General features: G+C 43.5%; 1 protein-coding gene across 2 annotated transcripts in view; it reads right to left on the reverse strand.

Annotated features, from left to right (window-relative positions):
• Positions 1 to 3,481: 3,481 nt before the first annotated feature.
• The window catches only part of CASP7 (caspase 7), a 42,126-nt gene continuing 20,400 nt past the window's right edge, over positions 3,482 to 25,207 (reverse strand). Inside the window, exons 4-8 of one of the 2 annotated variants that reach the window (XM_027528850.1) lie at positions 12,284 to 12,439; positions 11,552 to 11,680; positions 8,609 to 8,784; positions 7,927 to 8,056; positions 3,482 to 5,306 (exon numbers count right to left, since the gene is read on the reverse strand). In XM_027528850.1, coding sequence (XP_027384651.1) covers positions 5,083 to 5,306; positions 7,927 to 8,056; positions 8,609 to 8,784; positions 11,552 to 11,680; positions 12,284 to 12,439 — 815 coding nt within the window. In that variant the 3' untranslated portion in view covers positions 3,482 to 5,082. The remainder of the gene's footprint in view (positions 5,307 to 7,926; positions 8,057 to 8,608; positions 8,785 to 11,551; positions 11,681 to 12,283; positions 12,440 to 25,207) is intronic. The other variant, XM_027528849.1, reaches the window with a different exon arrangement.

Genomic DNA, 25,207 nt, shown 5'->3' on the forward strand with positions numbered 1-25,207 from the left:
AGCAGTGAAAGCATGGAGTTGCAAACCACTAGGCCAGCTGGCAACTCCCTGGAACTAGCAGTTTAGGCCAAACCTATCAGACTGTTTCTACCTCCCTTTCTACCAAATTCCTTCTGAACCTCATGCCATCTACCTGGATCTGGCCATCAAAGCTCAAGAAATGCCTGGCTTGTATTCCTGCTTTTATAAGCCCAAGTGCCTTCCAAATGTAAATCCTTTGACACAGGTTGGCTTTAAATGCTTAAAACAAATTTATTAGAAAATTGTACTGTCATTAATATTTATATAAACCAAACTTCACGCTAAAGTCAACTCATCATATCTGGCTTTTGGCTTTTCAGGTGTTGATCATGTACTTTTAGACGGTTAGACAAGCATGAACTTGCAAGCTAATGGTGTTTCCGTGTCCACACCAATACTGTGGCGCTGGCTGGGACCTTCCAAATGTGTGCTTGGTGTGTCTGTGCTAATGATTTATGAATCAGAATTATTTACCATCTGACCCAAAACAAAGTACTGAAATATATCAAGGGTGATCTATGGCCTGAGGGCACACTGGCAGGGAGAGGCAATTATTCTCTCAACTGGGAGGACAGGTGGGAAGAGAAAGGATCTGTGGTTTCAGTGCACAACAATCTGTGCCTGTGACAAAACCATGCAAAGAATGGCTCCCTTAATCCCATTCAGTCTATGAAAGACATTTTAAAGCCTGCAATTCACATTCTCAAACATTTTGAGAACGTGTAAACAATCTTATTGTATCATTCAGCAGAAGGCTCACTTAAAATGGAGATGGGCACAGAAAGTATACCATGGAGATTAATGGCATCATATAATTTTACAAGAAGATTTTGCTGAAGATTAAAACATGCTTGAAACATGTCTTCTGTGAAAGCTCCAAAACATGTTATGTTCTTTCATGAATTCTTTTTAGGCATATGGTGCTCGAGAAGACTCTTGGGAGTCCCTTGGACTACAAGGAGACCAAACCAGTCAATCCTAAAAGAAATCATCTGTGAGCCATGACATTAAAATACGCTTGCTCCTTGGAAGGAAAGCTATGACAAACCTAGACAGCATATTAAAAAGTAAAGACATCACTTTCCTGACAAATGTCTGTATACTCAAAGCTATGGTTTTTCCAATAGTCATGTATGGATGTAAGAGCTGGACTATGAAGAATGCTGAGCGCCACAGAATTGATGCTTTCAAATTGTGGTGCTGGAGAAGACTCTTGAGAGTCCCTTAGACAGCAAGGAGATCAAATCAGTCAATCCTAAAGGAAAGTGAAAGTGAAAGTGGCTCAGTCATGTCTGACTCTTTGTGACCCCATGGGGTTCTCCAGGCCACAATACTGGAGAGAGTAGCTGTTCCCTGAAATCAACCCTTAATATTCATTGGAAAGACTGATGCTGAAGCTGAAGTTCCAATACTTTGGCCACCTGATGCAAAGAGCCAACTCATTGGAAAAGTCCCTGATGCTGGGAAAGACTGAAGGCAAAAGGAGAAGTGGGCAGCAGAGGATGAGGCGGTTAGATAGCATCACTGACTCATTGGATGTGAATATGAGCAACCTCTGGGAGACAGTGGAGGACAGAGTAGCCTGGTGTGCTGCAGTCCATGGGGTCACAAAGAGCCAGACATGACTTAGTGACTGAACAACAGAAAAGTATTATGAAGCTCCAGCTTCAGTGCACAGGGGAAGCAAAACGTGTAAACAAGTGGTCCTTGCCGTCAAAACTGAGTTTCTCAAACTGCCACATGCATGTGGATCCCCTGGGGCTCTGGTTAAAATGCAGGTTCTTGCTGAACATGTCTGAAGCAGGGCCTGGGATTCTGCATTTCTGACAAGCCCCCAGGGCATGTGGATGTTGCGGGGCACAGACCTTGTATTTACAAGGCAAAAACATTTATAAGGCAAAACAGTGTAAAAGAACCTTTTGACTTTGCATATTTTTGCAAAGAGCTCTGAAGTTCTTTGCAGAACTCTGAAGGATAACTTTCCTTCGGACATGCGTGCTACTTGGGGCTACTGGTAGCCCCTTTGTGTCCCTGCCTAAATACACAGATGCATTGCTGCTGCTTTAATTTGGTGACCACCACAGCTTCTCACCTGTCCAGACATCTGATGGAAAAGAACCTGCCAGATGGAAAGCCAGACAGAAGGGTGTGTTCCTAGGAAGTCAAGACGCAATCTGTGGTGCCCAGAGTATCTAGTCCAAAGATTTCGGGTGATGCACTGCAAGGCTGGACAAGAGAAAGGATTTCTCAACCAGTGTCCATGTCCTTTCAGTGAACATTATCTTCTTTCTCGGTTTCCTTGAGGTCTTAAACCGTGCTGAATACACTGCATCCTAGTAGAGAGACCTATTTTGGGCAATTTACAAATATAATCAGCTTATGATGGTTTATGGAAGTTTGCTCAGAGGGAAAAGCTCAGGGCAGAGCCTAAAGCTGGTACTTAAAATAGGCCAGTGGCATCTTGAGAAAAAGCAAACAGAAACCCAGACTTGAGCCCATGATGCCAAGGGAAGCATCTTCCTCATAGACGTCAGCACTCTGCTTGGTATTTTTGCAAGGAGGAAGCTTGGACTCTAAGTAACAATAACCAGGAATGTGTATTCACCAGAATTGAGTTCTCCTTTAGAGTAATTTTTCATCAGAATTTCAGATTATAAAAAGATCAAAAAGTTTAAGAACGGAGATGGGTATGAACACATAAACAACTTGGGATAGGATTTCTGATCTTGGTAAATGAGAGCATCTGCCCCATGATGTACTCCAAGACAAAGGCTATTTTCTAACAGTGATTTATATCTTGGGACTAAGGAGCATGAGGTAATATTCATAATTTATAAACTTAATACCTATGACTGCTCAGAGAACTAAAAAACAAAAAATTAATGCTGACATTAATGCTGATCACGTCTGCCTATTTAATGAAGATTACAAGGCAAATAACTAGAGTGCCATGATTTTTACTTCAAATTACAATGCACTTGGGCATATTCTAAGATAGGGAACTTTAATAGGATGGCCTATTTCCCAAAGAACAGCCAGTGAATTCTGAGAACAGTGGGGTAGATGCTTGTTGATTTTCTTGATTCATGATCACCACTTATGTTTTGAACATTTGGTATATTTTAGATGGCAGGAAACCAGGGGCAAGTCTAAGAAACTGGCCTTAAATTAGTTCTTTCGTTGAAAGAAGATACTTTTACACGATCTGATTTTGTTGCCAAATTAATAAATGCCGGTCCATCACAAATAGCTTTACAGGTTCATTAACCGTTTATGTGAAAATTTTCAGCTTCCTAAGTGATGATTTACTTGTTGTTTTATTAGTGTCCTAGCTTCAAAAGAAATCATGAATTACGTTCTGTGTTGAGGTCAAGTCATAGAGTCAGTTCTTATCCTGTTTTCTCATTTTCCAACTGCCATAAAAAAAAAAAAAAATTCAAAAGGAAAGCAAATGAGCAGATTAGGAATTAACCACATTTTAATCAATAAATATAAACACTTGTTAACAAGTTACTAGGCAAAATAAAACAGTAATTTATCAAGAATTCAAAAAAGAACACCACCTTGAAAACACAGGGCAAACATTTTCACCATAAACCTTTCTCCATTTAGAGAATTAGAGGTCACAAAAATTTACTCTGAATAAGGCTTGGAATAACCTAAAAAGTTCCAGGTAGATTATAAAGCTAAAACAGATGATTTTGCACATAGTAGGTAATGCACAGATTGTCTGACAACTCAATGAATAAATGACTGAATGGATGAATCGCTGAACACAGGGAATAGAATTCCTTCTGTTCACATTGTGAACCAGGCCCATAACCATTTCTCGTTCCTTCTCTGCCTCACTATGCCTGGCTATGCTCTGTATTGCAGGAAATCACATTTCCAAGGACCCTTGCCAGATGGCTTCCAGGTAGAGCTGGAAGGGTAAGGTGTTGAAGGAAGATTACAGGGCAGGAGGAGAGGTGGAAAAAATGAGGAATTCTTCCAGGTCTGACTCATCTGGTGTTGTTTCATGGTGGGCAGTGGCTTTGTCCCTGCCATTGCTTCATTTCCTGCAACTCCTGGGCGGTCTAGCTCCCACCAGGCAGCCCCACCATGGTTCCAGCTCCTGTGCAGGATCCCAGTTTCTGGACTTAAGGAACCACACCTCCTCATAAGCCTATGTGACAACGCACGTGCATGTTAGGTCACCTCTGTCGTGTCTGACTCTGTGGCTCTATGGCCTACAGCCCACCAGGCTCCTCTGTTCATGGGATTCTCCAGGCAAGAACACTAGAGTGGGATGCCATGCCCTCCTCCAGGGGAATCTTCCTGACCCAGGGATTGAACCCGAGTCTCTTACCTTTCCTGCACTGGCAGGCGGGTTTGTCATCACTAGTGCCACCTGGGTTACAGCTTCCTTTCATTTATCTTCTCTTTCATCATCTATGTATGTCAATTTCCTCTATTAAATTCTCTCTACTGAAATACCTAGAATGGTTTCCGTTTTCTTGACTGGATCCCGACTGCTACATATTAGAATCATTTTATTTTTTCCTGCCTCTTAACATATCTGGGAATTTTTGCACAAGAATCTTCCCTAAGTCAATGAAAAATTCACTCAAACTGCATTCGATATTCCACTTTCTGCAATATAGGCGAATGCATATCCCTTTGGCTGTTTTTTGTCAAGACTCTCTTTGCCACTACGAATATGACTCTGACAGTCTTCCAAAGTCACCACCAGTTATGGTGGACACAGTCAAAAGTCACTTGCAGAGGTCATTTTTGTTGTATGTACTAAGTGCGACAACAAGGAGAAAGACAGACAAAATGAATCTTAAGAGAAAAAGTCATCAAATGGATAACAATGTAAAAAAAAAAAAAGTCCCTGAAAATTCAGAGACCGTAAGACAGCACCAGAGAGTTTCTTCCCCATTGAATCAATAATTTTCCTGAAATTAAAATCTTTTAGAATTTCTGGATCTTTTAAGAGCATTACAAAAAAAATTTCTGATTCATCAACAAATGATCCATAGCTTCTCAGCTGGAATGCACCCCTGGAATGAATTATCTTCAGAAGTAGAGTTCCTTGGTGAGCATGGAGACCACACATGGAATCTGCTTCTTCTCGTGGAAGCGTGGGTCATCAGACTGGGATTCAAAGTGCCTGGCCACCCTGTCATTCACCCGGGTGAGGATCTGCAAGATCTCCAGGCTCTTCCCATGCTCATTCAGGATGGAGCAGAGGGCCTGCACAAACCAGGAGCCACTCCCTGGGTTCCTCCATGAATAATAGCCTTCAATGGGAGAAGAGAAAGGAGATGAAGTCAGCTGACCTGGCTGCTGCTTTGCTCACTACCCAGAAGGAGCTGTCTGTGATTGGGGCCTTCACATGCGCTCTTCTGAAATAACATCAGTCCTCACTTACCCATACTGGATATGTGTTCTCCAAACTGTACTCCAGGGAATCATTCTAAAACACAAATCTCATGTTGTCCCTGAGAAATGGAATATTTCCTGCCATATCAGTAAACGAGGATGTCATAGCCATCAGTGACTGCAGCTCTCCAATGTGAGCTGGTGAGCCCAAAGGGCACTCAGGAAGGAGAAGAATACCTGTGATCCGGCAGCCGGCAGACTGCAGCCACTCCCGATGGTGAGCCTCAAGGGAGCTCAGGTTGTGAAAAACACAGGATACTGGCCCCAGTAGTTGATGCATATGAAAGCAGTGATTTCAGGCAGTTCAGACTCTTGCCTCTTCCCATACATAGAGAAGCACTACATTAATTTGGGTTATCTGGTTTTCTTTAATTAACAATAACCTTTTGATGTTCAAACTACCTGCCCTTTTGTTGCAAAACTTCTATATAACCTGGCTCCTTCCCTTGTCTCCTTGGAGTTCTCCCAAGATTACTTGAGATGCTATCTCCTGGGCTTAAGTCCTAAAAATTTCCATGTAATAAAACATAACTCTCAAGTTTTAGGTTGTGAATATTTTTTAAGTCAACATCCCTCTCTTACCTAAAACAGCTCCTTCTATATAAGGGTGAAATTTAGGCTGCTTAGCCCTATCTAGGTTTGAACCTTGTTCATGCCCAGTCCTGCAGTCCATGGGGTCGTGAACAGTTGGACACAACTTGGCTAATGAACAACAACAACAGCATGCCAGTCATATCCTGTGCTATGGCCTCTCTCCCCTCCCTGGGCCACGTCAGTGAAGAGGCAGTGGTCTACAAGCTAGGGTAGCAGCTCTCATCAGAAGCCACAATGCCTGGCACCTTGATCTCAACCTCCAGAACTGTGAAAAATGAACTTCTGCTCCCCAGCCTGTGGACTTACATTAGAGCTGCCTGAAAAGACTAACACACCCCGTGGTCTGGCTCTTGAGTTTTACCAATGCACTGAGCCACCTGCCCCTGGGCACTCTGTCTGATAAGCCATTTCAACCTTCCTCCTGTTATTTGATTTTTTAAGACTCGGTTACAGAAATTCTTTCTTCGGAAGCCTCTCTCACCTGCCTCCCTAGAATTCACCCTTAGATCCTCCCTTCTTCCTTCAGTTCTGCCAGGACCCGGCTTAGGGCCCCTCCAACTCGACTGACAGGTTGGATTGCACAACGGCATGCTCCCATGACTCTGCCTTCCTCTCAAGGGCAGGAACCACATTTCTTTTTTACAGGATTCTTAAAACTTGTGAAGTTTCCATTCTCACAAAATCCCATCTGTACATCTTTCCAGAGCTGGTTTTCCAAACACAACAGCCAACTTACTGTAACCAGTACTTCTACACCAAGCACTTGACAAACTACTACCACAGCTGGGAGAATTCTGAGTGATGGTTTTTAACCCCAAACAATGGAACTTCACTGAACTTGCTCAGGCAAACCCAAGCAAGAGGGAGGCTTGGTTGCTGCTGGCATTTCTGGTGCTTGTTTACAGGCTACTGTATAAAGGAATCCTGGTCTGAGCTAAATGACTCTATTATGTATGAAAATCTCTATATGACCCTGGGCAGGTCACTTAAACTTACTCAAGCTCAATTTTTTTTTTTTTTTCTTCTATCTGTAAAATGAGGACAGAAGTAACACCCCTCCTAACTACTACAGAATTATTTCAGGGTAAAAGACATGAAAAACACTCAGTAAATAGGTGCCATAGACACGCTTGTTCTTACAATTACCAATAATAATAACAATCATAAATGAGAGAATTCAGCTTTCTTTTGGAGAGAAAAGTGACTATATCCCCATGGTAAGCAGAACAGTGGCCCTCAGAAATGCTCATGGCATAAAGCAGGGGTCCTCAGGATCTAATGCCTGATGACCTGAGGTGGAGCTGATGTAATAATAATAGAAATAAAGTGCACAATACATGCAATGTGCTTGAATCATCTGGAAACTGTCCACCCCCACCCTGGTCCATGGAAAACCTATTTTCCATGAATCATGTCCCTGGTGCCGAAAGGCTGGGAACTGCTGCCCTAGAGCACTTCACAGATGGGGCTGAGGTCAAGGAAACAAGATAGAGAAATTACCCTGGGATTATCCAGACAGGACTAATCTAACCACAGGAGCCCTTATAAGAGGGTCAGAAAGAACGTTAAGGATGGAAGGAGAGTCAGGTATGAGGCTGCCGGCTTTGAAGCTGGAGGAAGGGGGCCACAGGCCAAGGGATGCAGGCAGTTCTAAACATGCTGGGAAAGCAAGGCTGTGGATTTGCGCCCCCTACAGTCTCTAGAAGGAACTGCTGTCCATTCTGGAATTCTGACCAGTGGAACTGTAAGGTAATACATTTGTGTGTGTTCAGCCACCATGTTCGCCGCAATTTATCACTGCAGCAATAGGAAACTAACACAGCTCCAAGTCTCCATTTCAAAGGTGGGATGCATGGTGTGGTTAGCAGACAAGGGACTTGATACCTGGAACTGTGGAATAGGCAAAGAGAAAGTCGGCTTCAACTGGGATCTTATAACGGGGATTAGCATCAGTGTCATTGATAGGTCCCGAGTCGGCCTGGATCCCGTCATCGAGCTCTGTTCCCCGGCAAGCCTAAAATCAAAGCAGAGATGGCTGCATGAAGCTGAAAATAGGAACATGTGTGCTATTCACAGCTGTATCCCACTGCAGTCTTAGAACTGTGCTTGGCATGTACCAGCAACACAACGATGTCCAAGATAATCTGAAGATGTGTTGAATTAGCAAGCAGAGCAACTAAAAAGACTATAATGTCTTAAACTAAGATAATTTGTGATCTAATGCAAATACAGATGCCAAGCATTAGCGGTAGAAAAATACAACCTAAATTTGCATACCCCAATGGAAACAGCATGTAGATTTGTAAAAAATGATACAAGCCAAGTCACTCTGTAATCTTTTTTCATTTCTATTGACTTCGTTTTTTTTAATTATTTTAATACTTAAAGAAAATTAATTTATTTGTCTGTGCTGGGTCTTAACTGCAGCTTAGTTGCACTTAATTATGACACGTGGGATCCAGTTCCCTGACCAGGGATTGAACCTGGGTCCCCGGCACTGGGAGAGCAGAGTCTTAGCCACTGGACTACCAGGGAAGTCTCTCTATAGACTCTGAAAAGGGATTACCTGAATGAAGAAGAGTTTGGGTTTCTCTAACAGGGTTTTGCATCGATCCCCCCTAAAATGGGCTGTCAAGTCCTTTATTGCTGTCTTGCCATCTGTTCCATAAATTAAATTTTCTTCTCCATGGCTTAATAAGATGCAGGCGAAGCAGGCTGAATTTCTGTGGTCTTCTTCAGAAGCTGCAAGCCATTGATACATTGAAAAGTTAAAATATGACTCCTGGGTGTGGGACCTCAGAGGTTCTATTCCCTTCCAGTCTGGCGGCTGCCACTGACGAAGAGGGACAGGCAGAGGGTGGAGGAGCACCCCTGTATGACACTGAGGAGAGGTTAGAGGGAGAATTCTAGAATTCCCACTGAGTCTGAAACCAGAACAAGGCTGCCTCATGTGGAAGAGAATCCCACAGGCAAGCGGGCTTCAGGCAGCTTCTGGGACAGCATATTGGGCTGCTGAAGGCTGGGGCCTTGGTTAGGTCTGTGACACTGGGCAAGCTGCTTAACCATTTTGTGTCTTGGTTTTCTTGTCTGTAAAATGGAGCTCATTAAATGGGTTGATATTTGCAAAGCAGACCACATGAGTATCAAGCAAGTATTTGTTAAAGAAAATAAAACACACTAAGTGAAACAAGACTCTGACTAAAGAAAAGAGGCCCTATGATTTCACGTATATGAGGTTCCTAGGGTAATCAGGTTCACAAGGAAGAAAGCAGAATGGTGGTTACCAGGGGCTGAGGGGATGGGAAACGGGGCCTTAGGGTTTAATGGGGACAGAGTTTCAGCTGTGCAAGATGAAAAGAGTTCTTCTGGAGGTAGGTGGTGGTGGTTGCCAAACAAGGTGAATGCATTACTTTTACTGAAAAGAAAAGAAAGAGTTAGTCGCTCAGTCGTGCCCGACTCTTTGAGATCCCATGAACTGTAGCCCACCAGGTTCCTCTGTCCATGGTATTCTCCAGGCAAGAATATTGGAGTGGGTTGCCATGCCCTCCTCCAGGGGATCTTCCCGACCGGGATCAAATGTGGATCTCTTACATCTCTCCTGCATTGGCAGGCGGGTTCTTTACAACTAGCGCCACCTGGGAAGGCCCAGTAAGTTGGCTTAGCTTGATCTCATCTACGGTTCTATGGTTCTAACTAGCTAGCTAGCTAGAAACTATGCACTATAACCTTTCTTCTGCTCTTCATCCGTGATGAGAGAAGAGTAAGATTCAGAATTTCTTAATTCCATGGCAGTCAAGTGGTTAGGACTCCATGCTCTCACTGCTGAGGGCCTGAGTTTGATTCCTGGTTGGGGAGCTAAAATTCCACAAGCTGCGATGTGGCCAAAAAAATAATAGTAGTAAAAGAATTTCCTGAACACCTACTGCAGCAGTGATCTAGGTACTCTGCCCGAGTTACCTTACTTAATCTCTACAAGAGCCCCTTAAAGTAGGCCTCATTCATTTTTATTTCACTGATAAAAAATGGCATCTCAGAGACATCCTAGAACTTTGCCCTGTCAAGAAAAATCACCACATTGCTATTTTGATAGGACGATAAACGAGAATTCTGTGATCCTGATGTGACCTGGGCTCAGGTGGAATAATCTGCTTTTTAAAAAATATTTATTTTTATTTGCTTATTTGGCTGAGTGGAATCCTAGTAGCAGCATATGGGAGCTTCGATCTTCCTTGTGGAATGTGGAAGCTTTCTAGTTGTGGCATAAGAAGTCTTAGTTGTGCCATGTAAATTCTCTGACCAGGGATCGAACCTGGGCCCCCTGCATTGGGAGCATGCGGTCTTAGCCACCTGGCCTCCAGGGAAGTCCCAGTATAACTCACTTTTCATAAGAACAGAAACCACCATTGGGAAAAGTCCTTACATCTGTATAGGGCATTACCCTTCTCAAATCATGCTCACAAGCTTTCCCTCAGCTAATGCTAATTGCTACCCCAAGAAGCAGGACTTACTGTATCATGATCCACATTTCAGGAAAGCAAAAAACCAGGAGGGCACAGACACCCTGCCTTGCTCACCCTTGGACTGCTCAAACTTGGACTAGACCCCAAATGTGTACTCGTGATTTCCAGTCTGCTCTACCACGTGGCCTACTAGGGTACCGAAGGTCGGCTCGTAAGATCCTTGTTTGAAGAAGTAAGGAAAAGATGCCTGGTTTTTAAAAATGTAAGAGATGGGTACTTAAGAGAGAGTGTTATAAAGTGGGGAGAGGGACCTTTTTCTTGTTTAGCTGTGCATCTGAGAAAAGCATCAGTAGTTGAAACTTTCTACCCTCTGCCCATGGGTCACTGTCTAACAGGTTGGGAGGGTGTTACTTTCAATTATTTGCCCTAAATGTGAGAATATCATAGGTAGCTTCCACTAGATAGGTGTGGGATAATAGAAAACATAATTGTTCTGGAATTAGTTAATGCTTGAGTTTTGGTCCTGCTCCTCCTAACTGTGCCTTCAGTATGACCCTTATTCTCTCTCTAAATCTCTGTCCCTACATTTATGAAATGGGCACGATGATGTTGTTGGCCAACACGGCAGGGGTTCCATTAAAGCTCTAAAGAAACAATTCTGTGAACATGTTGTGTAAGAATTAAGGTAGTTCTGAAGTGTATGGGGATTATTATTCTCTATCTGCCACCAGTGAAAATTTATACTTAAACTCTGTTCTGGACAGAAAGGTAAGATTTGCTACTTTATTAGCCTTTTGAAATTGAGACTGTTCTGTAGCTACAGAACCTATTGCTGGGAGGTAAGCTGCTTTCCTCCTTTGAGGGGGAAATCTAAGTTTACCAAGAGAGACAGGTGTCCTGGAGACAGGTATGCAGTCGCCTGGAGGAAGGAAAGGCCTCCCATGCTGAGATCCCTGCCCCCGTCACGTGAAGGCAGCTTCTCAGACCAGGTGGGGCTGGCTCCACTGGGGAGCAGGAAGATGAATGAAGGAGCAGGGGCAGGAGTGTACCTTTTTTCAGCAGATCTTGCATCTTGGCACAAGAGCAGTCGTTATAGACACTCACATCGAAACCCAGGCTCCGGAAGCACTTGAAAAGAGCCTCTGCATCTTTGTCTGTGCCGTTGCGGACACCCATTCCTGTGGGAATCGAGCACCGAGTTCACCAAAGGGCGCCACATGCACAGAAGGTGAGTACTGCCACCCCCCTCCCCACCAAAAGGTAAGCCCCTTCATGCCGCTTGTACTCGTGCTCAGTCATGTCCGACTCTTTGCTACCCCGTGGTCTGCAGCCCACCAGGCTCCTCTGTCCATGGGGACTCTCCAGGCAAGAATACTGGAGTGGATTGCCGTTTCCTCCTCCAGGGGATCTTCCCCACCCAGGGATCAAACCTGCGTCTCCTGTGGCTCCTGCACTGGCAGGCAGATTCTTTAGCGCTAGCACCACCTGGGAAGCCCATCACCTGGCTCAGCCGACGCCAAGCAGCCCGCCCCCACCTTCATCCTCTGAGTTCTTTGGTCCAAGCCCCACATCTGCTAACCCACATGATGGAAATCTCAGACTGAAAGTTCCCAGTTTCCCCGCATCCCTCTCTCCTGGACACATGCCACCGCCTGTGCAGGGGCTGTCTGCCATAGCAGGTAGACACAGAGGCCTTCTGACGAATGTCTGATACCAGTCTGAATGAAGCTGAAGGAACTGGAAGGGAACAGGAGAGCTGAGCCCATGCCCCCAGCACCCACCTGTTATTCTGTCAAAGTTCTTGTTGTTTATGATGATGCATTTGCCCACCTTCTCAAAATTCATGTTATACTGATACGTAGGCACTCGGTCCCGGGGGATGTTGACTGATTTCCCTGAGTCATTTTTCTTCTTCTTACTGGGAAAATATAAAGCCAGTCAGGGGCTATCGAAGATGTCAAGACAGTAATGACCTCTTGATTTTACTACTAGCATAAAAGGCATGCCTAAGAACGCTGCAATGTCTGTGGGGAAAAAAAAGACCTGGGGTGGACAGATTGTTCTGTTTAACTGTCGTATTTAAAGTGAGCAGGATCTCCTGCTTAATTTCATTAGATGCTACAGAAATGCCAACTAAAATCATAATGTGATACCAGTACGCTCCTTACAAGTGCTACAGGGTGTCGGTGACTATGCCTTAGAGTACGACAGGGTGTTCAGCACCTGGAGTTACTATTCGATGCTGGGGGAGCCCACTTTGTACATCCCTCTGTGGAAACTGGCAGAATCTACCAAAACTGAACTTAAACATATCCTTTAAGAGACCCAGTCCACTGCTGGGTATCCAGCCCAAAGGAGAGCAGATGTTTACCTAAGGACAGAGCCACGCGTGTGCACAGCAGTACTGTTTAGTAACAGCCCCAAACAGGGAGTAATCCAAATGTCCATTTACAGTAGAATGGATTAACTGTGGAATATTCGTACAGCAAAACACTACAGACATGGAGATGTGGGCTCAGACCACTGCAATCAAGCAAATATTACAATAAAGTGAGTCAGATTTTTCTTTTTTTGGTTTCCCAGTGTATATAAAAGTTATGTTTACACTACACTGTAGTCTACTGTGTGCAACAGCATTATTTCTTAAAAAAAAATGTAGGTGTACCTTTATTAAAAATACTTTATTGCTGACTTCCCTGGTGGTCTAATGGCTAAGACTCTCCCAAATGCTGGGGGCCTGGGTCTGATCCCTGGTCAGGGAAGTAGATCCCACATGCCACAACAGAAGATCCTGCATGCCACCATGAAGACTGAAGACGCCACATGCTGCAGCTAACACTTGGCACCGCCAAATAAACTAATACATAATTTAAAAAACTGCTAAAAAATTCTAACCATCATCTGACAACATAGGGTTTGTCACAAGCCTTCAATATGTAAAAAAAAAAAATTCATGATCTGTGATGCATGATGAATAGAATGCATTAAAACACATGCCTACAATAACGAGATGAATAAACTATGACAACACAGAGCCATGCGGATGCATCTCAGATAACACTGAGTGAAAGAACCTAGACACAAAAGGGTACGTAAGTGTGTGCACTTCTCCATATGGATCTTATCATTCAATCAACATTTCCATGAAAGGGGGAAAAAGGAATAGTAACTTAAAATGGAAAGTAGGCCCCTTCCAATCTCTAGACCCTGACCGTCCAGTTTTCTAAGAGTCAGGCACACAGGCACTGAAGCTGGAACCTGGGGCATTGTTGAGAGGGTAGAGGGAAAAAACATCAGATTGAGTGGGGAGCTGCATTGCTAGTCACCCACCTGAATGTAAATTCCATGAGAGAGAGAAAAAAAAAAAAAATATATATATATATATTCTGAAAATAAAATCTCTTCTGAAAAACTGCAGAATTCCCAATACCTAGAACAATGCTTGGCTTGTAAGTTGCTCAATAAATATTTTGCTGTAAGCTACAGATCAATATCCTTCATGAATACAGATGCAAAAATCCTTGATGAAATCTTAGAAGCCAATTCTGCAAATCTATAAATAGGATTATACACCATGACCAAGTATGATTGATCCCATGAACACAAGGTTCATGGGATCCAATTTAACATCCAAAAATCAATCTATATAATCCATCATATTAACAGAATAAAGGACAAAACCTATGTGATAAACTCAGTTGGTGCAAAAAAGCATTTGACAAAACCCAATACCCTGCTGAGTTAAATTCACCCACTCCAGTCCATTTTAGTTCGCTGATTCTTAAAATGTCAGTGTTCACTCTTGCCGTTTCCTGTTTGGCCACTTCCAATTGACCTTGATTCATATCCTGAACATTCTAGGTTCCTATGCAATATTGCTCTTTACAGCATCGGACTTTACTTCCATCATCAGGCACATCTACAACTGGGTATTGTTTTTGCTTTGGCTCCGTCTCTTCATTCTGGAGTTATTTCTCCACTGATCTCAAGTAGCATATTGGGCACCTGCCAACCTGGGGAGTTCATCTTTCAGTGTCCTATCTTTTTGCCTTTTCATACTGTTCATGGAGTTCTCAAGGCAAGAATACTGAAGTGGTTTGCCATTCCCTTCTCCAGTGGACCATGTTTTGTCAGAACTCTCCACCATGACCTGTCTATCTTGGGTGGCCCTAAATGGCATGGCTCATAGTTTCATTGAGTTAGACAAGGCTGTGGTCCATGTGATCAGTTTGATTAGTTTTCTGTGACTGTGGTTTTCATTCTGTCTGCCCTCTGATGGAGAAGGATAAGAGGCTTATGGAAGCTTCGTAATGGGAGAGACTAACTGAGGGGGAAACTGGGTCTTATTTTGATGCAGGGTCATGCACAGCAAATCTTTAATCCAATTTTCTGTTGATGGGTGGAGCTGTGTTAGGTAAGAATCCTTTAGAAGAAATGGAGTAGCCCTCATAATCAACAAAAGAGTACAAAATGCAGTACTTGGATGCAATCTCAAAAATGACAGAATGATCTCTGTTCCTTTCTAAGGCAAACCATTCAATATCACAGTAATCCAAGTCTATGCCCCGACCAGTAATGCTGAAGAAGCCGAAGTTAAACAGTTCTATGAAGACCTACAAGACCTTCTAGGGCTAATACCCAAAGAAGATGTCCTTTTCATTGTAGGGGACTGGAACACAAAAGTAGGAAGTCAAGAAACACCTGGAGTAACAGGCAAATTTGGCCTTGGAGTACAAAATGAAGCAGGGCAAAGCTAATAGAGTTTTGCCAAGAGAACACACTGGTCATAGCAAACACCCTCTTCCAACAACACAAGAGAAGACTTTACACATGGACATCACCAGGTAGTCAATAAACAAATCAGATTGATTATATTCTTTGCAGCCAAAGATGGAGAAGCTCTATATAGTCAGCAAAAATAAGACTGGAAGCCGACTGTGGCTCAGATCATGAACTCCTTATTTCCAAATTTAGACTTATATTGAATAAAGTAGGGAAAACCACTAGACCATTCAGGTATGATCTAAATCAAATCCCTTATGATTATACAGTGGAAGTGAGAAATAGATTTAAGGGCCTAGATCTGATAGACAGAGTGCCAGAAGAACTATGGATGGAAGTTTGTGACACTGTACAGGAGACAGTGATCAAGACCATCCCCAAGAAAAAGAAATGCAAAAAGGCAAAATGGTTGTTTGAGGAGGCCTTACAAATAGCTGAGAAAAGAAGAGAAGTGAAAGGCAAAGGAGAAAAGGAAAGATACACCCATTTGAATGCACAGTTCCAAAGAAGAGCAAGGAGAGATAAGAAAGTCTTCCTCAGTGATCAATGCAAAGAAATAGAGGAAAACAACAGAGTGGGAAAGACTAGAGATCTCTTCTAGATAATTAGAGATACTAAGGGAACATTTCATGCAAAGATGGGCAAGATAAAGGACAGAAATGGTATGAACTTAACAGAAACAGAAGACATTAAGGTGAGGTGGCAAGAATACACAGAAGAACTGTACAAAAAAGATGTTCATGAACCAGATAACCACGATGGTGTGATCACTCACCTAGAACCAGACATCCTGGAATGAGAAGTCAAATGGGCCTTAGGAAGCATCACTACGAACAAAGCTGAAGGTGATGGAATTCCAATTGAGCTATTTCAAATCCTAAAAGATGATGCTGTGAAATTGCTGCACTCAATATGCCAGCAAATCTGGAAAACTCAGCAGTGACCACAGGACTGGAAAAGGTCAGTTTTCTTTCCAATCCCAAAGAAAGGCAACAAAGAATGCTCAAACTACTGTACAATTGCACTCATCTCACATGCTAGCAAAGTAATGCTTAAAATTCTCCAAGCCAGGCTTCAACAGTATGTGAACTGTGAAATTCCAGATGTTCAAGTTGGATTTAGAAAAGGCAGAGGAACCAGAGATCAAATTGCCAACATCCTCTGGATCATCAAAAAAGCCAAAGAGTTACAGAAAAACATCTACTTCTGCTTTATTGACTACATTAAAGTCTTTGACTCTGTGGATCACAACAAACTGGAAAACTCTTAAAGATATGGGAATACCAGATCACCCTACCTGCCTCCTAAGAAATCTGTATGCAGGTCAAGAAGCAACAGTTAGAACTGGACATGGAACAAGAGACTGGTATGTCAAGGCTGTATGTTGTCACCCTGCTTATTTAATTTATATGCAGAGTACATCATGAGAAATGCCAGGCTGGATGAAGCACAAGCTGGAATCAAAATTGCCGGGAGAAATATCAATAACCTCAGATACGCAGATGACATCACCTTATGGCAGAAAACAAAGAAGAACTAAAGAGCCTCTCAATGAAAGTGAAAGAGGAGAGTGAAAATGTTGGCTTAAAACTCAACATTCAGAAAACTAAGATCATGGCATCTGGCCCCATCACTTCACAGTAAATAGATGCGGAAACAATACAAACAGTGACAGACTTCTAACCAGTCAATCCCAAAGGAAATTAGTCCTGAATGTTCATTGGAAGGACTGATACTGAAGCTGAAACTCCAATACTTTTGCCACCTGATGTGAAGAGCTGACTCACTGGAAAAGACCCTGATGCTGGAAAGATTGAAGGCGGGAGGAGAAGGGGATGACAGAGGATGAGATGGTTGGATGGCATCACCGACTCAATGGATATGAGTTTGAGTAAGCTCTGGTAGATGGTGATGGACAGGGAAGCCTGGCTTGCTGCAGTCCATGGGGTCTCAAAAGAGTTGGACATGACTGAGCGACTAAACTAAACCGAACACCCTGCTATGAGAAAAATCATAAATAGACTAGGATTACAATGGAACTAACTTAGCCTGCAAAGGGCATCTATGAAAAACCCACTGCTAATATCATATTTGATGAAATAAAATTTATATTTTTAGGCAGGGCAAGAAAAAATTAAACACAAACTCTGTTTGTTTGGGCTTCCCCTCCCTTCCTAATGTGCAGTAAGCCTCTGCATTATACATTAACCAGAGCTCTTCTAGGATGCGGAGAAGGCAATGGCACCCTGTACTCCAGTACTCCTGCCTGGAAAATCCCATGGACGGAGGAGCCTGGTAGGCTGCAGTCCATAGGGTCGGTAAGAGTAGAACACGACTGAGTGACTTCGCTTTTACGCATTGGAGAAGGAAATGGCAACCCACTCCAGTGTTCTTGCCTGGAGAATCCCAGGGGCGATGGAGCCTGGTGGGCTGCCGTCTATGGGGTCGCACAGAGTTGGACACGACTGAAGCGACTTAGCAGCAGCAGCGGCAGCTTCTAGGATGGGGCTGCCTGCTCAGCTGCAAAGACCAGTACTTCTTTTTTCTTCTGATGCTAGCAATGTATATAATATTCTCTCCTGATTCTGCAGGGGGTCATGGTGACTTGCTGCTGGCTTGCTTTGTGCTTACCTGGGACTGTGTGTCTTTGGTGAACTTCATGTGAAATACCAGTGTGTCATTTTTTTTTTTAATTAAGTTATTTATGTGGCTGCTTTGGGTTTTAGTTGTGGCACGTGGAATCTTTGTTGAGGCAGGTGGGCTCAGTATTTGTAGGGTAAGGGCTTAGGTGCTCCATGGCATACGGGATTTTAGTTCCTCAACTAGGGATTGAACTCGTGTCCTCTGAATCGCAAGGTGAATTCTTCACCGCTGGACCACCAAAATCCCCAGTATGCAATTTCGATGTATGATCCTATGTCTCAAAAATGTTTATAATTATGCCTTTCACTTCTAACAGGTGGAGCAGTTCTCAGAGCTTTCTGTGAATCTGCTTCCTAGAGCACAATTCTCAAGTTTCAAAACTCCTGTTTTTTCTGACTTGATAGTTAACTGAATTTTCATGACATACTTAATGATAAAAGGCTGAAAACTTTCCGCTTGAGATCAGGAAAAAGTCAAATATATCCACTCCTGCCACTTCTACTAAATATGGCAAGAAAGGTTTTAGCTGGGACAGTCAGGATTAAAAAAGTGTCATATGAATGAATGAATCAGGTTTTGTTTGCTCATTTGGCAGACACAGAAACTTAGGTCCACAGAGAGGAAGGGAGTTGTCCAAGGTCGCCCAGTTAGTGATCGGCAGAGTGGGACCATCCCAGGTCTCCTCCTTCATGTCAGAGTTCCAGAGCCCTATGCCCTTGAGTATTTGTTAGAGTGATGTATCCACCACCCTCCCAAAGCTCTGATCAAAAGTTGGAAGAAGGAGCTTCTTTGGTGGTTAAGTGGTTAAGACATCACCTTTAATGCAGGGGGTGAGGTTTTGATTCCTGGTCAGGGATCTAAGCTCCCACATGCCTTGCAGCCAAAACCCCAGACATAAAACAGAAGCAATGCTGTAGCAAATGCAATAAAGACTTTAAAAATGGTTCATATTAAAACCAATTTTTTTTTAAAAAGTTGGGATAAGAAAAATGAAAGTGAAAGCTGAGCTTGTTTCCTGGTCCAAGGGTCCTTTACTCTGGGTCTTCACTCAATGTTACCTGAGTTTATCAGAATCTGAAAGGAGGTGGCCTTTCCCCTCCTACCTTGGCCCACATTACAGATGAGCTGTGTAAGTTCAACATTCAGATTCCTTATTGCTGTTTTCAGCTTCAGCGTGACTTTATCTTCTACTTTTATAAGGTCAAATTTCTTCTGTCATATAATTTTATTTCTAAAAGAGAAATGTCCTCGGTCTGGTCTCCTACCTTCTAAGACTCCCCTTCTCCTTTGTTTCCTGTCTGTTTACAGGCGTGATGCCAATCTTCCTTCATCCTACTTCCCCCGGGGCTTTCCTGGTGGCTCAGTGGTAAAGAATCTGTCTTCAATGCAGGAGACATGGCTTCAATACCTCGGTCGGGAAGATTCTCTGGAGAAGGAAATGGCAATCCACTCCAGTAATCTTGCCTGGAGAATCCCATGAACAGAGGGGCGTGGTGGGCTAGAGTCCATAGGGTCGCAAAGAGTCGGACACGACTGAGCGACTAAACAATTTCCCCCAGAAAGGCAGCACAAAAGAGCCCTGGACTTGGGGTCAGACAGAGGTCTGCACTGTCCCGTGTGCCCTGGGTCGGTGAGTCTCTGCTTTCACAGAGCATCAGCTTCCTCTCTTGAATTCCCTGGGGCCTCTGTGACTGTCACAAAACAGTGGGGAGTTTCGGTGACAGCAGGTCTTCCCGTGGCGTCTTCTCCCGCTCTAAGGCCTCCATAAAAGCTCAGAGATGAGTGTCAGCAAAAGTGTTTCTGTCCTGGTCAAGGACACCCCGTTTGGGGAGGAGCAGCACCGGTTTCCTTATTGCCACTGTGTCAGTGACCTCCACGGATGGTGTTCTCTGTGCAAGTTAAAATATCTACACCGTATTTCACACGTTTACAGAATCTCTGGTCTTCAACTGACACCTCTGAGGTAGAAGGATGGGGTATAATCACACCCATTTTATACATAATAATAACAATAATTAGAGTCTGTCAGTATTTCTCGTGGGCTACTATCTTGATAAAATTCTCATATCTGCATTTTCTCACTGACTCCTGACAGGTCTTTAGCTAATTTATGGCCACAGTCCATGGGGTCGCAAAAGAGTTGGACACAACCTAGCAACTAAACAACAAAGACCCTAACAAGAGGAGCATTAAGTCTGACATGCTGGAGGTCAAGTTTAAGTCCTTTAAGAGATAAAATTTTACTTTTGTTTTCTAAAATATAGATTATTTTCAAGCAATCTGTACAATGATATCCAAATAATAAACAAGCTGTGATATCTTTAGGCTGCCATTAACCCAACCTCAGGGGTGATAAATCAAACTACACCAGCAAGTATCTTTTATAAGAAAAACAGACTCTGGGGATTCCCTGGCCATCCAGGGGTTAGGACTCTGCACTATCCATGCTGAAGGTGAGGGGTTTGATGCCTGGTCAGAGAACTGAGATCTGTAAGCCACAGCACAGCCAAAGAGAAAAAAAAAAAAAAAAAGAAAAGAAAAACAGGCTCAGCTAAAAGTTACATAAAGAAAAGGACTCAGTTTCTATCAGAACAGAATTTGGAAAATAAACTGCTTTAAAAATAGGAACACAAAAGTATGCATGTAAAGATACACAATTTAAAGAAAATACTTTCCATGGTTCTAAAAAGTACCTTAAAAATGAATATGAATGTGATTCTGATCCTGATTAAATATCTTAAGGGAGGTAAGGACAACTTCCTTTCTTACTCTTTCCCCAAAAAGAAGGCTGAGCGCCAAAGAATTGTTGCTTTCCAATTGTGGTGCTAGAGAAGACTCTTGGACTTGGACAGTCCCTTGGACTGCAAGGAGATCAAACCAGTCAATCCTAAAGGAAATAACCCTGAATACTCATTGGAAGGACTGATGCTGAGGCTGAAGCTCCAATAATCTGGCTACCTAATGCAAACAGCTGACTCATGGGAAAAGACCCTGATGCTGGGAAATATTGAAGGCAAAAGGAGAAGAGGGAAGCAGAGGATGAAATGATTGGATAGCATCACTGATTCAATGGACATGAACTTGGGCAAACTCCAGGAGACAGTGAGGGACAGGGAGTGCTGCAGTCCACGGGGTCACAAAGAGTCAGAGACGACTTAGTGACTGAACAAGAACAACAACATTCTTCCCCTAAACTGAAATCTCATTTTCAAAATGAACTTCATATCTGCTTCCTCCTTCTGGATTTGAGTCAGTCCGTATTCATTTTTCCTTCTAACCTAAATAGGTTTTTGTTAAAAAACCTATTTTGAAACCCAGGTCTTTCTCTACCAAAGATGTGGATCAAAGAATGATAATCAACTTAATCCCATCGAGTTCATCTTGCTAAGAGGCACCAGGGAAGTCCCACTAAGAGGCACAGGCTTTGAGAAAACTCCACCTGTAGCTTAAGTCTGGGGAAGCAAACCCTGATGATTAGACTATGTAACAAGAGACAAGTAAGAGGAAGAACCGATAGTCGAGAAGTCACCAGGGGAAAAGAGCCAGGAAGAAACTAATTGGACCGGACTTTCCTGGTGGTCCAGTGGCTAAGAATCCACCTGCCAATGCAAAGGACATGGGTTCGATCCCTCCTCAGGGAAGATTTCACATGCCTCCTTGGAGAAACTAAGCCCGTGTGCCATGACTGCTGAGCCTACACACCTAGAGCCTGTGCTCTGCAACAAGAGAAGCCATGCAGTGAGAAGCCCTTGCCCTGCAACTAGAGAGAAGCCCTCACTTGACACAATCAGAGAAAGTCTTCATATAGCAATGAAGACCCAGCCCAGCCAAAAGCAACAAAAAGCAAAAACCAAAAAAATAAAAAACAAAACCCAAGTGGACTGAAGACTGTTGCCTGGGGATGTATTCTGCAAGAAAGACTCCAAGAGACTATAGAGTCTGCCACCAACTGGTTGTGAGGCTTCAGGCTCCCTCTTCCTGGGGATTATCTAGCTCCCTTCCACCCCATTGTCCTTCTTGTGCCATCTATCCCACTCTGTCAGTTACTGCTGCCAGGCTGCGGCAGAGACATGAATTGAGCACAGCCTCACACATAGGAAGGGGACTGATTCCTAAGAGGGGCTTATGTTCGGAAGCCCCAGTCGCTGATTCCGCAGGACACAGGACAATCATTGTGCTTAAGTCTTTCTTTTGTGTCTTACACCTAACATTGTTTGGAAATACTTTTGGACAAGTTCTCTTCCATTTTTTTTTCCCCTCCACTGTTCCCATTTCCAATTTTGAAACTTAATAATAACAAGCCGCCTTGCAAAGACTTGGCTGGCAGACCTAAGTTTATTCAATTAGCCACTCCCTCTTATAATAACCAGGAGGGCAAGTATCAAGATCCAATTCGGTCTCTACTTCCTGGATGGACTCTAAAAGAGAGGGTCTTGAATCCAAATCAAACAGTATTGTTAAAAAATAATGGGGAGGCTCTCCCTGTCTTGCTGTGGCATAATTGCCAATAAGTAGCGTTAAGCGAAGAGCAAAACAAAGCAGTAGAGCAGTGGGAACACTGTGCCACCTGCCAGGAAAAATGAGTACCTCGCTTGGATTTGCATAAAGAGACTCCTGCAGGATGATACAAAGGATAAATCCACAAATTCTGGGACTGGACTGCTTGGGTTTGAAACTCTGCTCCAGCACATTGCTGAATGATAGTGGGCAAGTTACTTAACCTAACCTCTCTGTGCTTCAGTTTCCTCATTTGTAAAAAGAACAATAACAGCCTCTGCCCCAAAGCTAGTAAACAAGTTAATACCCACAAAGCACTTAGAACTGTGTTTGGCATGTAGTAAGCTGTAAATAAATGTCATTATTATTACTCATGTTTCCCCATCTATTTCCCATGAAGTGATGGGACCATATGCCATGATCTTAGTTTTCTGAATGTTGAGCTTTAAGCCAACTTTTTGGATGGAGAAACAGTGGAAACAGTGTCAGACTTTATTTTTTTGGGCTCCAAAATCCCTGCAGATGGTGACTGCAGCCATGAAATTAAAAGATGCTTACTCCTTGGAAGGAAAGTTATGATCAACCTAGATAGCATATTAAAAAGCAGAGAGATTACTTTGCCAACAAATGTCCATCTAGTCAAAGCTATGGGTTTTCCAGTGGTCATGTATGGATGTGAGAGTTGGACTGTGAAGAAAGCTGAGTGCCAAAGAACTGATGCTTTTGAACTGTGGTGTTGGAGAAGACTCTTGAGAGTCTCTTGGACTGCAAGGAGGTCCAACCAGTCCATCCTAAAGGAGATTAGTTCTGGGTGTTCATTGGAAGGAATGATGCTAAAGCTGAAGCTCCAGTACTTTGGTCACCTCATGTGAAGAGTTGACTCATTGGAAAAGACCCTGATGCTGGGAGGGATTGGGGGCAGGAGGAGAAGGGGATGACAGAGGATGAGATGGCTGGATGGCATTACCAACTCAATGGACATGAGTTTGAGTGAACTCCAGGAGTTGGTGATGGAGAGAGAGGCCTGGCGTGCTGCGATTCATGGGGTCACAAAGAGTCAGACACGACTGAGCAACTGAACTGAACTGAACTGATTACTCATGTTATTTATCACATGCATGCCTGTCAAGTCTCTTTAGTCATATCTGACTCTTTGCGACCCTATGGACCAGAGCCTGCCAGGCTCCTCTGTCAATGGGATTCTCCAAGCAGAAGTATGGAGTCGGTTGCCACGCCCTCCTCCAGGGGATCTTCCCGATCCAGGGATGCAAACTGAGTCTCTTACCTCTCCGTCTCCTGCAATGGCAGGTGGGCTCTTTACCACTAGTGCCACCTGGGAAGTCCATGTTATTTATTAAGTAGCATCAAAAGTGATTACCTGTGTTCTAGAGGCCAAGGGTAAGATAGTAGGAAGGAGGAAGAATTTTGACTGTATATCTCTTTTTGTATCTATGAATAAGTTACCTATTCAAAGATTTTTAAAAGTTATTACTTAATAGTTAAAAATCACTTGCTGCAAATGAATTTCAAGATTGGGTCTGTTTTGAACATTACTTTTTTGAAACTTTTGGATTCATACTTTTTTTGTGCAATTGTTGAGAGATGTCCCTGAATACCCCATTTTTCTGTTTTCTACTGCAATTTCACCTCTTTCCCTAACTTTTAAAACTTCTTCCTCCTCTATGTGTCAATAGTAACAACAATAATAAATACAGTTCTACTAAGTACCACTTTTTGAACACTTGCTGCTTTACATATTATATCTCATGTAATCTTTACAATAACTCTTTGAGGCATTAATCCCATAACTCACAGGACAGATTGCATTAACTTGTCCAAGATCACAAAGCTAGACAGTGGCAGTGCCCATATTTATTCTGCGGTCTAACACCTTATTCCAGCGTTTCTCTGTTAAAACAGATTCCCAGGCTTCGCCCTAGATCCAGGCTCTGATCCCCAGGCCTGGGTGTTTTCTTGGAGACACTCACACCCTCAGAAGCCTGAGGGCCTCAGCACTAGTCTGGGCCCTTTTGACCCTGACCTTTCACTCCTGTCTCTGCTCTTGCTTTAAGACACCTGGTTACTTCCAGAGCCAGTGCAAGCAGATGTCCCAGTCCTGAGGGGTAGACCAGTCCCTCTCCCTCCTAAACAAGGTAGGAAGCACCAGCTCGTCCACCCTATCAAATGCCACTCTTCACAGGGCTGCAGCCTTTGGGCCCCTTAGCTCTGGGCCAGATCACACGAGATATGCCTTGGGGAGCACGGCCTTGTGGAAGGCACCCTGGGTCAGCAGCATGGCTATATTTAGGGTCACGTGTGGGATTTATGGCTCTCTACGAAATCTGCAAGGTAACAGAGGTGACAGCTGAGCTGAACATTAAACCGAAATTAACAGCAACAACCAAGACACTTTCAGGAAACACCTCTTTGCAAGCAAGGTCATCCTGATGTGCCCTTGTTTGCACAACGTTTGAGCGAGTCTCCAGCACTGCCTTGGTGGCCCCATAACTCATATCAGCACAGTGTAGGGAGGGGAGCTCTGCCATCCCAGCGTTAGCAGCTCATAAAGTTACTGTCTGGAGATCAATGGCCAGAGCCAAGCAGATTGTTAGATAAACAACTGCTGTTGGACAGAATCATAAGACCCTCAAAAGCTCCAAAGAGATGGTACTAATCCATCAGCCAAGTGCACAGAGATGAAGGTGGTCTGGTCCACACCTCAGCACTGCAGGGTCTCCAAAGCTGAGGGGCCGGGGAGGGAACAAACAGGGTGATAAGAAGCT

This window comes from Bos indicus x Bos taurus, chromosome 26 (assembly GCF_003369695.1).
Source record: "Bos indicus x Bos taurus breed Angus x Brahman F1 hybrid chromosome 26, Bos_hybrid_MaternalHap_v2.0, whole genome shotgun sequence".
Taxonomy (NCBI): domain Eukaryota; kingdom Metazoa; phylum Chordata; class Mammalia; order Artiodactyla; family Bovidae; genus Bos; species Bos indicus x Bos taurus.